Source organism: Taudactylus pleione, unplaced genomic scaffold (assembly GCF_031769625.1).
Source record: "Taudactylus pleione unplaced genomic scaffold, aTauple2 ptg000030l, whole genome shotgun sequence".
NCBI classification, from domain to species: domain Eukaryota; kingdom Metazoa; phylum Chordata; class Amphibia; order Anura; family Myobatrachidae; genus Taudactylus; species Taudactylus pleione.
This window is the reverse complement of record NW_028284432.1, coordinates 2548642-2563448: the sequence shown is the minus strand read 5'-3', so window position 1 is coordinate 2563448 and position 14807 is coordinate 2548642. Positions and strand designations below refer to the sequence as shown.

Below are 14807 nucleotides of genomic sequence, written 5' to 3'. Positions count from 1 at the left end.
CTCTCTCTCCCCCTACTCTCTCTCTCTCTCCCCCTACTCTCTCTCTCTCTCCCCCTACTCTCTCTCTCTCTCCCCCTACTCTCTCTCTCTCTCCCCCTACTCTCTCTCTCTCTCCCCCTACTCTCTCTCTCTCTCCCCCTACTCTCTCTCTCTCAGGCCCAGGTTGGCGTTGATGATGAAAAGGATGACTAGTAGCAAGCCATGCGCGCACAGGAGGGGTCGGCGCACTGCAAGACACACACAGCTCTGCATATGGGCAAATATTCTCCATGCATGCAGTTTGAGATCAATGTACGAGAAATTCCCACCCAGGGATAAGCTAAAGCCATCATTCTGTGCCCACCATGGTTGCCTGTCAGCGAGACATACTGGATGTATTCTCAGGTGGGGAAAATCGTACATAAACTGGCTGTGTCACACAAATGGACAAATTGAAAAAATAAAACAAACATTTGTTTTTGGCGTCATTTATGTCAGTACCCGATAATCAGGGATCTTATGGCCACAATGATCTCTCTCATATCTACTATGACCATGTTCTCACCCTCATATGGTTTTTACCAACTCGCTCCCACGTCTTATCCTTCTTTGGGTTGACAGGGACAACAACGTGGTGGACACTCTCCGGGACAGAATCTTCTCCTTTCAGATCCACCCAGGTGGGAAAGTGCATGATCTTCTCCGACAGCTTCTTCACATCAAATGAATGTAGGGTGGCAGAACACACGATCACCTGCCGGAACAATACACATATGTACAGGAGAGCAGGCTCTATGCCTCACATGAATGTAAAACGATGGAGCAGTCACCTGACACAAGGATACGTGAGACCTGGCCAAGAAATCACACGCACCTGACAAAGGAACACAGCACGTGTATAAAGTAGGGCAACTGGGTCACAAGATAGAGATTACTCAATGCAACACCAGCTTGCAGGGAGAACCGGAGACGATGGGTTATGTGCCATCCGCCAGATGGTAGAGCAGTGTGGGGAAAAAAAATTACCACTCCGCTCCCCTACAACCCTCCCGCCGCTCTTTAGTTTACCATTAACGTGACAAATCAAGTTCCAATATTACTAGTTGGTAAGCCTATGGCCACAATGTTTTAGAAGGTAGGAGTTCAGGTGTATCCAGAGCCACGAGGGCTTTTTGATCAAAAATGGAAAGAAACGAAGATTGTGGGATAAATGTAATGGGGTCCGAGTTTTCCCTGCGGGACAAACTCAGACCTTCTCGCACATTTAAAGGTCCAAGTTTGTCCCACAACTCGCCAAATAGTCTATAAACTTGTGAGTACGGGGCTATTACATTATGAGAGTCTGAGTAAACTCTGACCTGTAAATGCGACTAGCATTAAAAGGTCAGAGTTATACAGAAGCTTTCACAGATCAGTGAGATCCATGAAGGCTTCTGTGTTTAAAAAAAAAAAATGTAAGCGTAGAAATAAAATTAAATAAATGATGTGCGCCCCCCCCCCCTTCTCCACTACATTGTAGACTATGATGGTTAACCTTGCGGTTACCATCACAGGCTACAATGTAACAGTTCCCACTAGAAGACTTTAATGGCGTTTTACCACCATTGAAGTCTATGGGAGAAAGTGTGACAGACAGGCTGACCGTTCATAGCCAATCAGTGGGCAGCTCCTACGTAGGTGCCCAGTGATTGGCTGGAAGCTCCTGTAAAGGACATGACTCACATGGGTTGCGGTCATTCGTGTGGAGGAACAGTATGTGTAAACACTTACCCTTCCTCCTGTCCAACTAGGTTTCGCGTGCCCTTTTTTTTTTTTTTTTAGGACCGTGAATGACTAGTTGGAATGAAGAGGACGTGATCTACACTAGGAATAGGCGAGTATTTTTTTTTTATTATTTTTTTTTTTACAGGTGTTGTGGATGCTACTGGACAAGTGGACGTGAATGGTTACAAAGAATTTAGGTGAGTGTGAATGTGTGTGCATGTACGCTTTAATAAAATTTTACTTTCACAGTGAGTATTGTCTTTGTTTTAATATTTATTTTGTAGGTGAACTAGAGGGGTTGGGTACGGGATGCCTGTGCTTGGGATTCAGACAGGTGTCGGGATTCCGGCGCCAGCATTCTGAGCGGCGGAATTCCAGCAGTCGGTATTATAACTGCATCCTGAATTGGAGGTACCAGCGGGCCCTTAATGACCCGCATGCTGGTACTTGTGGTTCTCCAAGTACCAGCATGCGGGAGAAGCTTGCTGGGAACTCTAGTTCTCCAGTAAAAGACAATATTATTAAATCTATTGTTTACCAACACATTTACACAATCAATCTGGAACCCTTGGCCCAGGACTGGGAGGACCCCTTTATTGGGGGAGCCCCGACCTCCCCAGGTATCCCTGGGCTGACTAGCGGTTAAGTAGAATGCTTTGGCCGGGGACCCCGGTGAAAGGGTTACCAGGCTGTGACATTACACCCCCATTAGAAAGAGTCCGGGTCTGGTTATGAAAAATACAGGGGACCCCTACTCATTTATTTTATTACACACACGCAAACATGCATGGATCTCATGGATCTGTGCATCTTTCTGTGTAACTCGGACCTGCTCAGTCGAGACTCGCTAGCCTGAAGCAGGTCTGTATTCTCTCAAGTTTTCAGGCAGTAATAGTGTGCGAGTTAAACCCTCACACTTTACTACATTGCCAGAGTTGTATGCTCACAATGGCAAATCATCTGCATGCGTGTTTTGCCATTGCGCGTTCTGGGGTGTGAGAAACATGCAAGTTTGCATGTTCTCGCTCCCTATTACATAGGGCGAGTTGTAGAAATGTGCAAGTATAGCTCTATACTCGCACATTTTACAAACTCGGAACCTATAACATTTACCCCTGTGTCATTTACATCAGAAAAAGGTTAGTGTAATGGCCCTGACATCCTCTGGTGCTCCAGAACAGGGAAGAAGATGCTTAAAAAAAATAGAATAGGGTCCAATTATGCAAGAGTGAGGATTTTCCAGTGATTTTGGCATGGGATTTAAAGAATCAACTTTGCTTTCAAATCAGACCCAGGTTGGTTTTGCCTTTAAAGAGAAAGAAAAAAAAAACCTGCTAAATATCAGAGCCCATTACATTATTACCACTGCGTGAAGAAAGGAAAGGGTTAATGTACTCCAGATCCTTGTGTGTCCACAACAAAAAGAATCTGCTCAGAGGGTACGCTGAGAATATGAGGATTCCATATTATCACCACCCCCCCCCTCCTCCCCACAATGCCATGCCTCATTGGGGGGACATTAAACATTGTCTGTATCCCTCTAGTGAAGAAGAAAAGTGTTATTAAAGGTATGTTTGCATTGATATTTCAAGGCATAAACAGTTTTATTCATGTATGTGTTACCTGCAGTCTTTTGCCATCTGAGGTGATCTGGGGGATTTGCTGATGAACTCTATTAATGAAGTCGGAATATCCCTGGGACAGGAGACCGTCCTGACAAAATACAACATCGAAAGTGATGAATGAGAAGATAAACTATTAGCAATATCCAAGGCACTGCGCTTGAAGAAAATGTGCTAAAACCCATAGCAACCAACCAGATACTGGCTTTCACGTGTCTAATGGTTACTGGAATGTACAATGCCAACTTCTGATTGGCAGCTGTGTACTACTGTTTGATAGCCATATTATGCCTTGGCCTGCCTTTAACTTTACATGACAAAAGCACATTAAGTTCAAAAAGTTCTATAATACAGAATGATCCTCTATAGAAATTACTTAAAAAAACAAAACAAAACAGAACTATAAGCAGGTTATAGGGCAGAAGTGTCAGTTATGACATCACACCAGCAGTAATAGAAAAGAGTTCAAAATAAAATACAATATGAATAAAATAACAGCAGAGACTATGGAGAATCACAGTATAGGGTAACCAGGGGATTACATCATCCAAACTTACAGCTTCATCAAGCACCAGGAAGCGCACTTGAGACAGATTCAATTTCCCTGTTGAAATAAGGTCATCGACTCTGCCTGGTGTCCCCACCACTATATCTACCTGTAGGGAACGGACATAGTGTTATTTTGGTTTGAAATAAAATCATTTTTTACATTAATATGAAAAAAAAAAAGAAAACAAAAAGAGAAAAGAGAGATACCATGAGCATAATAGTAGAATAGTAACAATGGAATACATAGGTTAAAACTCATGTTCTCTTCTCATATTTCGGTTACTAAATCTATGGTGTTGGGAGACTTTATATGGAACAAGCATCATGCAGAGCCTATAAACATTTTTGTACACTAATACTAGGTGCTATGTAAAACTAGTATAATCTAAACCATAAGAAGTTCTCTTTATGGGTTGGTTACAGGATGCTGGCGCTCGGGATCCCGGCGGTCAGAGTCCCTATGATGGCATCCAAACAGGGTTAGAATATAGGTCACCTGTCGGTAAGTATCCTATCCTTACTCCTAAACCTAACCCTCCCCGAAGCCTACACCTAACCCTAACCATCCCCCTAACCCCAGTACTTACCATCGGGGTGCCTGCAGTCAGGATTCTGGTGTCGGCATTCTAAGCGCTATGACTACATACCCTCTTTATAGCATTGGTCTCTCTAGAAGAGTAAATGTGCTGAAAGTACACTATAGAGTCCTCCGTCTGGCAGGGTACAACCCACAAACAGGACCAAACTATGTAAGTTCATTTAAAAAAAAAAAAAACACAACTTACACCGCTTTCCAGTACAGCCAGCTGATCCTTTGCAGCTACACCCCCAATGATTAGTAGCTCCCTATAGAACAACAAGAGTAAATAGTATGTTGATAAGGGATAAGAGCACTGGATGCAAAAATAACCCTAACAACATGGTTGCCGTGGTTACCTCAGTTTTGGGTTATCTACGTATTTCTTGAACTGCTTCACGTTGTTCAGCGTCTGTTCTGCCAGCTCTCGGGATGGTTCAATAATAAGAGCTTTTGGTGCGTTTGGCAAATTCTTGGTTTGCGTCACTTGGGCGCTTCCTGAAATTATAAATAAATACAACAGAACATATCAGCCACTGACAGCAGAGGAAGCATCATTACACCATTCCGTCTGGCCTTCAAGCAGCTGGAATAAGGAACCTTACATGTGTGATCAGCATTACAGTGACTAAACCTTAATACAATTAAAGGTAATGAGACACAAAGGGTATATTACAGTACTTGAGCATTATAAAACAAGGACAGAATACTGCAGTATATAAAAATCCCAAAGGCGGCACTGCACATACCAGCGTTTTGTGATTTCACCACGTGGCCGTCGGATGCTTTGCAAAGCGCAAGAAACCCGTCCTTAGGGGGAAACTTAAATTCTTCTTCTCCAAAGTTAAACTTCAGCTCAGCATTCTGAATAAAAACACAAATAGTCATGTTCCACCTAAACCGTGAAATGCATTCTGAGAGTAATGTTAGACTAATGGATGTAGACAAAAGAACATTGAGGCAACCACAAAGTTATTCTAAATAGGATAATAAAAAAGGGGATTATTCTCCTTACCTTTTAAAGCCTTTTCTCCGAAGCCATGGGGGCACTGGGATGACGACTGTGGGTGTAGAGTGGAGCCTGAGCACCAAACAGTTAATTCTTTTCTCCCAGCAGCACAGGCTCCCTCTCCCCCCTATACCCCGCTCCCTGAATACCGGATAGGCCAGTTCAGTTAAGATGCTCAAGAACAGGGAATCGCGGAAGGAGCAGAAAAGAGGAAAACCATCAAACACACACCCGGAAGTAGGCAAGAAGCACCGCAAGCAGGAGCGTCAGGGCGCCCAGTGTCTCCCATGGCTTCGGAGAAAAGGATTTAAACAGGAAAGGAGAAAATTCCACTTTTCTCCATTCAGCCATGGGGGACACAGGGATGATGACTGTGGGACATCCTAAAGTTGTCCCCTCAAGGGAGGAAATGCTCCTGTGCTGCACCTAACACCCTTCTACCAAAACTTGCATCTGGAGAGACAAAAGTGTCGAATTGGTAGAACCGAGCGAAAGTATGGGTAGAAGACCACGTGACAGCCTTGCAAAGCTGTTCCGCTGAAGCACCATGCAGGACTGTCAAGGCAACCCTGACGGAACCCTGGTGGAACGGGCACACACGGAGGCAGAGTTCTGATGGTTCATGAGAGTAAGCATGTTCGATAGTAGAGAGCAGCCAGCTATCCAAAGTCTGCTTGGTCACCGCTCAGCCTAGCCTGTTGAAAATCATAAAGGAAAAATTAGGGAGTATGACTCATAATATTCTGAGTTCGGTCATAGGTAGGCAACAGGAGGAATGTACGCAGAACTCCCTGTCAGGGTGGAAGACCAGGAACGGAGACCGAAAGGATAAAGCACCCAGGTCCTATACTCTACGGGCCAAAGCAATGGCAAGAAGGAAGATAGGCTTTGAAGTGAGACACCAAAGGTTGACTGTCTCCAAAATGTTCAAAGGGAGCCCCCCCGGAGTGCCCGAAGTAGCAAGGATAGGTCCCAGCTGGGACAAACAAAGGTTGTAGGTGGAGAACACCCTGCAAAAAAGTCTGAACATCTGACAGCAGAGCAATCTTCTTCTGGAAAACAACTGAAGGGGCAGGAATTTGGACCTTAAGAGAAAAAAAAGTGAAGGCTCGGGTCCATTCCTGCCTTAAGAATTGTCAAAATGTGAGCCAAACGAATGGACCGAGGATTAAAACCTTGTGCTGAGCACCAGCTAAAATAAGTCTCCCTTTCCAGTTGGTAAAACCTGGCAGAGGAAGTCTTACGGGCATTAAGGAGGGTATGTATCACCCGAGACAAGAAGCTCTTAGCTCTTAAGATGGACCTTCGAAGAGCCACCCCGTCAAAGCGAGGTGGTCCAGATCTGGATAAAGAAATGGACCCCGCTACAGCAAATCCGGCTGAAGTGGAAGACGCCACAGGGAATCTACAGACAGGGCCAGAAGTTGGGTGTACCAAGCCTGATGGGGCCAGTCTGTGGTGACTAGAATATCTGTGCCCCCTTCCAACTTCAGCTTCCACAGGACACAAAATATCATGAATATCGGAGGAAACAAGTACAGGAAAGGAAACATGAATCGTCAAGGCATCCACTAGAAAAGCTTCAGGATTTCTCGTGCGAGAGCAATAGCAAGGCAACTTGTAATTGTGGCGCAATGCCATCAGGTCTATGTCCGCACAACCCAAACGACTTACTAACATGAGAAACACATCTGGGTGCAGAGACCATTCCTCCTAGTGTACGCCTTAGCGATTGAGAAAGTCGGCCTCCAAGTTATGGACTCCGGGGATATGAACACTGACAGAGCCGAAAGGTAGTGTTCGGCCCAATGAAGACTGTGTGGCTGACTTCCATCATGGCACTCCGGCTGAGAGTACCCCCTGCTAATTTATGTACGGAGCAGTCGTTGTGTTGCCAGATTGTACCTTGACAGACTTGTTAAGGAGGAGAAACCTGGTAAACTGCCCTATAAATAGCTGGGAGCTCCAGGATGCTGATAGGAAGCCTTGCTTCCTGTGCTGTCCAGTGGCCCTAGAAGGTGTGTTGATTTGTTATCACTCCCCAGCCTCGAAGAATTCCGCTGGTTGCGAGAAGGACCCAGTCCTGAACAAAGAAGGGAAGCACTTTGTCTAAAAGTGCGAACTGAAGCCAGCAAGTTAGAGTGGCGCGCCTCCCGAGACAGCAGGATACCCAGACAGCAAAGGGTGAGATGGGAGTGGTTCAACCAGGTGAGCATCTCCAGATGAAGGGGTCTAGAGTGGAACTGTGCATACTCCACCATGTCAAAAGGTGGAGAACAGAGTTCCCAACAGCTGCATGCAAGAGTGGATTGAAACCCTGCATTGACGGAGGAGGGCCCAAATTCTGTCCTGCAGGGCCTGGATCTCATCTCCGGAAAGGAAGATACGCTGAGCCCGGGAATTGAGCAGGAATCCTTGGTGAATCAGCTCTTGAGATGGAATCCGATGATTTTCGCCTATTAGCCAGACTGAAGAACCTCCACTGTGAGACGAAGGTGCTTTTGAAGGACCTCCGGGGACTGAGCCAAGAAAAGTACTCCAAATATGTGACAATACGCACTCCTTTGTTCTTGAGGAAAGCAGCCATCATGGTCAAAGACTCTTGGCGCGGTGGAAAACCCAAAAAGGTAAGGCCTGAAACTGATAATGGTCTGTCCTAACAGCAAACCTGAGGAGCCTCTGATGGTGCTTCCGGATAGGCACATGTAAGTATGCATTCTGAACATTCAAGGGAGGCCATAAAGTCCCATGGTTCCATAGTCAGTAGGATAGAGTGACGTGACTCTATCCGAAACTTGGGAACTCTGAGGTATGGTTTGATGGACTTTAGATTGAGTATAGGGCGAAAGGACTCACCTGCTTTTGAACCAAGTAGAGATTGGTATAAAATCTGATGCCCCGCAGTGCAATAGTGATGGAGCCAAAGTAGACCGAATTAAGGGTAGACTTATGGTAAAAAAAATAAATAAAGTGAGAGGTAGCCTCTTGTGAAAAAAAGAGAGTGGGAGGCCAAACCCTCTGGAGACAATGCTCCTTACCCACAAATGTCCATCCAGATGTCTGAAAAAGCAAAATACGGCCACCCACACCGGAAAATCCCGGGTGGGGGCCCAGCCAGTCATGTGGCAGGCTTGTTTTCTGCAGGCTTAGGAGTCGGGCAACTGGCAGCCACGGAGTTTGTAAGGTTTTGAGGAGAATCGGATATCTGGAGCAGGACTGCTTTTCGCTTTCCCTTGCAGACATAAGGAGGTAGGACCAAGACTTGTGAGCCATGGAAGGCAGAAAGGCTGTCTTAGACGGTGCTACCGTAGCTACTATCCTATCTCGCTCTGGACCGAATAAGACCTCACCCGAATAAAGGAGAGGTTCTAGTGCCTTCGTGGAATATAAGATCACCTTCCAGGATCGTAGCCAAAGGCCACATCTAACGTCCACCGCAGAAACAAATAAAAGTATCACAGAGACGAGAAGGCCCAAATCAATAGATGCCTCACCCAGATACATACTGGTTTCTCGAATGATACACACCTTGGAGAGCAACTTAGACCTATTAGTCAGAAATAATATATAAAAAATATGTTAGTGCCTTTACGGAATCCTTCTTTAAGGGAGTCTGCCCAGCGGCCCAAAGCCTCAACAACCCAAGCTGAAGGGCTGGACGAACAGTAGCCCCTGCATTAGCACAGACAGGTTTTAGAAAGTACTCCAACTTTCTATCAGTGTGGTCATGCCATGTTCGGAATATGTGAAGTAGTGGACTTGACTAGCCTGGTAATATAAGCATCCACTGGAGGTGGAGGTTCCCATTTAGCCCTATATCTGTATTAGGCCCTAAACTGACAGAGAGGCCCTTAACCTATGCAGGTTCAGTTACTACCACCTGTGTAGCCCCTGGAGGTAGAGTGTGAACCCCACTGACAGATGGCTGTAAGGGAGGTGAGGGTCTAGAGGCTGAGAGCTGATTAGCTAACTGGGGCATAGTTTGCGAGAGGGTAGATGCCCATCATGGCTCTGAGGGGAGGCAGCGGCAGAAGAACCATCACACCGTGTTTTAGCAAAGCAATCGTCACAAAAATCCATCTTGTGACTGCATAGAAATAACCTCATGGCAGTGAACTGCAGGGAATTGCGTGCTAAGAAGCAGCACCCCCTTCCTTAGAGGTCTTAGGGCCATATTCAATTTGAGGCGAAAACCCGTCATCGCCGATGACGTAATTTTCGCCTATGATCATTATCCCTGTATTCAATTACAAAGACTTTTCGCCGGTGTGAAAAGTCAATGTAAAAAAAATGGGGATACGTTTTCTCCAGCCTTTTGCTGGCGAAAAAAAAAAAAAGTGCAGAATTGGGGTTTAGGGGTGCAGGCTTATAAAAAAAAAAAAAAAAAAAGCCTGTACCCCTGGGAATGCCCCCTAAAATTAATGCATATCAAAAAAAGTTAAAAAAAAAAAAAAAAAAATCGGGACACCCCAAAAATGTATTTGAATTTTGGGGTTAAAAAAAAAAATTGTGGCAAAAAAATCCTAAAATGCAAAATACATTTCAGAGGGGTTCCAAAGTATGCGGCAGGTGTTTTCTTCATTGCGGGTAGTAGCGGCAGGTGCATTTTTGAAGAATTTTTAAAAATCATTTTAGGGACTTAAAAATATGCTTGCACCCATTTTCATGTACCCCAAATTTGATTGGCATAGTTAGTTTTCCCCCCAAAAAAATTGCTAAATGCTCTTCTGCATCACCTTCTTCAAAGCCGCTTTTATGCACCTGCCGCTATTTAAAAACCTAACTTCCCTTCTGCATGCAAAAACAGGGGTACCCATAGTGATCCCCCATGTCTGGACATCTTTAGGGGGGGTCCAAGGATGATTTCCCGAAAAATTCCCTTTTATTATTTATATTTTGTCACCGGGTCCCGTTTTCGCGTCCTTTTAAATTGAATTCGGGAAATATCAAGCACACGCGCAGATACATGGAAAACAGGCAAAGGAGGCAGGACTTAGTAGCATGACCTATCAAATTAAAACCAGAGGGTAATCACCAAACAGTGTATAACCAGGGAGCACAGTATGTGTATATATGGGAGAGGCAATGAATGTCTGTATACAACAAAATCAACCGTGAAGTATAATAAAGTTAAAGAAGGACAGAAAAAAAATAGCAATGCACTCAGAAGAGAGACTTCGGGGGTATATTTACTAAAGTGCGGGTTTTGGAAGTGGAGATGTTCCCTATAGCAACCAGATTCTAGCTATTATCTTCTAGAAGGGGGTAGATAGATGTTAATTAGAATATGATTGGTTGCTATGGGCAACATCTCCACTTCTAAAAACTCTGACTTTAGTAAATATACCCCATAGAGAGAAGAGAATATAGAAAGAAGAAATGCACACCAAAAATACACTCAAGCCAAAATAACCGGCACAAAGCTCAACTACTTGACCTCAATGCGGGGGGCAGACAACTACAACCCGGCACCGGGAACAAGGAGTACTGGGGAGGCAGAAGCCTGTCTGTGTCCCTCTCTCTCTCTCTTTCTCAGCCAATGCTGGATTCATAAGATGGCCACTCCGCTTGCTGGTAGGGGAAGAGAGGAGGAGAAACCCTCTTGGCGGGAGCCTAGGACAGAAACACATCAAGGGTCGGGGGAGGGAATAATGGGAAAAGGCCACCTCCCCCCTTTCAGCAAAACCCCCCAGGGAAAAACCTACAGTGTCCAATTACCTAATATCACTGGTGGACTAATGGTGGTATCGAAAACACCTGGCCTCCACCTGCCGCACCACCGGAGGTCTCCTACACCAGCAGTGAAAGCTGCCATAGCTTATCCCCGCTGTCCGCTTGCTGCTGTGCTCCGAATGGTGTGCAGGAGCTGGCCGGTGACGCTGACCCGGTCGCCGGCACATCGGCCGCTGAGATTGTGGTGGTAGAGCGGTCGTGAGGGCTCACCCACTGCCCGCTCAGAGAAGAAATTAAAATAAGTTCAAATAAAAGAGGCTGCTAAGCAGCAACCTACCTGTGCCCTTGTCCAGGGCACCAAGCTAAAACTGGCCTATAGGTGCACAGGGGGCGGGGTATAGGGGAGAGGGAGCCTGTGCTGATGGGACACAAAAATTAACTGTATGGTGCCCGGGCTCTGCTGCTCCACTCTATACACACAGTCATCATCCCATTGTCCCCCCATGGCTGAAGGGATATAATATTTGTCATATTAATTCTAAAGCATTTGTAGTCCAAATATCTGTCCTGAAGGTTATAATTAAAGAAAACTGCTGTCTAAAGATAAAACATTACTATGATCGAACCTATAAACCAGTGTTTCCCAAATTAATTTCCCAAAGCCGCCTAACAGCCTTGGTTTAAGTGTATCCATGCTTGAGCACAGGTGACTTATTTAGTACCTTGGCCATTTGGGTTTAACCACTTGCGCTCAAGCATGGCTATCCTAAAAACCTGCACTGTAAGGGGGCTTTGAGGACTGAGTTTGGGAAACGCTGTTGTAGACAGTAGGGGCAGCCATATGTAGAGGATAGGCTCTATAATGAGCCGATCAATTTTCTAGAAACCAGTGAGGTATGAATCCCACAAAGTTGGTGCCTCCATGGGGTGTAAGAGACAAGTCCTCTAAGTCAGTTCCCATTTACAGCTGCAACATTACACAGACACTGAGGAGAGCAATTCGGAGAACCCTTGGGCTGCTCTCTGTTCTCTCAGTGTAAGTACAGTCATTATCTTACCTTCAGAACGCACGATGCAAAGAGCGCCTGGTTTTTCAAATGTGGAGGGATATCAAACGCATGTCCGAGGTCCTTGCCTAAAGACGAAACATTAACCACATAAGTAACAAAAAAAAAAAAAGTACCCGAATAATGGCGATTATGAGAAAAGACGTCACTCACCATTTTTAGAGAATGAAACCCGACCGTTATCTATGTCCAGATAACATCCAATGGTGTCGTGCATTGTGAATTCCTACAGCAAATTAAAAATAAATCTAATTCAAATTGAGCCAATTAAAAAATGAATTGCACTAAAAATCAGTATGTTCCTGAACTTGCAGGTGGGAGTTGCAAGTATTTATTTTCCCCAGCTTTCTAGAAACTTATATATACACAAACACACACTTATACATCACTGTAGAGACGCCACCAAAATATTGTAAACTCTTCTATTTGATGAGATGCACTTGCTGGCTATACTTTGTCCATCGTTTATAAAAATTGCAAAAACCAACCATATGACACCATGTAACTGCCTCCAATACTTTGCTTGTGGCCACTAACAGCCGCCTACACTGTCCTGCTATCTTACTTGCCACTTCTCTGGCATTCAGGTTGATTTCCCCACTCTTCCATGTACATCACATAAGGCCTGATTCCGAGATGTATGCTAATGCAATCGCAACAGCATTCTCTCACGGATCTCAGTTGCTAAAATAAGCGCATGCCGTCCAAAGCTCAGCCGAGCATAGGGACGCCCACTGCTGCCTTCACATATCCGCCCGACGACGTGCAACAGCGTAAACTTCAGTAACGCACATCGGCCAATCACACAGCATGTAAATAAAGTCTGACCAGCCGCAAACATTACAGCTCCCCTGACGCACATTGAGCCGTGAAGGAGATTGCAGCGGCTAATTTATGTACGCCCATGAAACGGCATTTAAACGCCCAAACACGCCTTCGTTTTTCTACACGCCCCCGAATGCCGACTACCTGTCACTCACTTTGCATTGCAAGTACGTTCAGAAACCCTCGTACTCTCTGTGCATGCGCAGCGCAGCTTCGCACATATCACAATGGCAAGCAATTGCTCCATTTGCGTAAATATAGGCTTTGCAAAAACCTCTGAATCAGGTCGCACAGTGCCGTAATTTAATATAATTGAATTGCGCGGCTATCAGCAGAGCGCTGCATAAATGCGCGTTAATGTAATGTAGTACTGCACACTAAGGAACTCGCGGATAATTGAATTTGGCCCGAATAATAATTTTCTACGACTGCTGTGACAGGAACAATACACACTGCCAGAAACAGTCTGCAAAAATAAATATAAATGATCCAAATACATAGGTTTGGGCATTTTGCAATTAACAGATGAGCGTGCATGCATTATCACCTTACATATAACAAGAGTGACTTACCTCCCCATAGTTATCAAACTGCTTGTTATGAGACTTCTTTCCAGTTCCACCAAACCCAAAGCCAAACTTGTCCGTTCCTAGGAGAAAACAGAGCTGTGGACATTAAGTGGGGCATATAACTGCACGTGATTCGGTACAATCTTGTAACAGACAAGAACGTGTCTCCGCTGGGTGATGAACCTCTGTGAAAAAGCTCAGCAAAAAGAGACCGATAATTACAGATTACACTTGTGGGCTTATGAATACCTTCAAGATGGAAACTAAAGAACACACGCCAAGGCCGGTACTCAATTAGCCCCGAAAGCCGGCACTTATTGGGGATTGTGATCCACCTGCCTCAGGGAGGAGAAACAAAATCCCAGAACACAGCCCCGTTACCGTGTCGGCGTTCGCCAAAAAACAAAGGTTTCACGTACCCTGTGTGTTTTCTCACTAACAAAACGGGCTCTGATTGGATAGCCTGATAATGACCATCGGGCAAAAATCGTGATAACAGCCTGTTTTTTTTTTTTCGTGAGAAAAATGAATGGGGCTCGTTGATTACTGGCCTAAGTTTTTACTAAAAGTACAGAGCACAGAAGAACATTAAATTATCCGTACTCCTGAGCTTACAATCGAAACACTAGGAATTGCATCACACACTATTAGGAAGTGTAGTGCTGGGAATATACTCTATTTATAGTATACAGACACTCACCAAGATCTAATGAGGCCTGCAGTGAAGACCAACCAACTCTGCACAGTCCCTGGTCGTGGCAAGACACCTCGTAGTAGTACTTTCCTGTTAACGCACAGAAGAGATCAGGTTTCTAATCAACTAGATTGAAAATATGAGATATGGTAAGAACTTACCCTTGTTATCTCTATTTCTACGAAGTCCATAGGGTTCCACAGGATACCTTGGGTATAGGTGATGACGTCAGGCACGGACACCACAGAGTTACATTTTCAGCCTTCCAGGATGCACCAGGGTCCCTCTCCTATACCCCACCCCCAAGCCAAGGCAATTCAGTTTCGTAACAAGCCATAGGCCGGAGGAGAACAAGAGAGAAGAAAGTCTGGAACACACAAGAATTACATTCTCACCAGAAGGAGACGGAGAAACCGGTGACCAGATCAAAGCCCATCTGCAGTACAGGTGCGACAGGGCGGGAGTCCTGTGGAACCCTA

General features: G+C 45.1%; 1 protein-coding gene across 1 annotated transcript in view; it reads right to left on the bottom strand.

The window, feature by feature from the left end:
• The window catches only part of DDX1 (DEAD-box helicase 1), a 44676-nt gene that overhangs the window by 10825 nt on the left and 19044 nt on the right, over window positions 1-14807 (bottom strand). The window contains exons 8-17 of the mRNA XM_088451842.1: window positions 14335-14418; window positions 13638-13714; window positions 12394-12466; window positions 12232-12308; window positions 5241-5355; window positions 4851-4989; window positions 4700-4760; window positions 3923-4021; window positions 3367-3456; window positions 545-733 (exon numbers count right to left, since the gene is read on the bottom strand). Coding sequence (XP_088307968.1) covers window positions 545-733; window positions 3367-3456; window positions 3923-4021; window positions 4700-4760; window positions 4851-4989; window positions 5241-5355; window positions 12232-12308; window positions 12394-12466; window positions 13638-13714; window positions 14335-14418 — 1004 coding nt within the window. The remainder of the gene's footprint in view (window positions 1-544; window positions 734-3366; window positions 3457-3922; window positions 4022-4699; window positions 4761-4850; window positions 4990-5240; window positions 5356-12231; window positions 12309-12393; window positions 12467-13637; window positions 13715-14334; window positions 14419-14807) is intronic.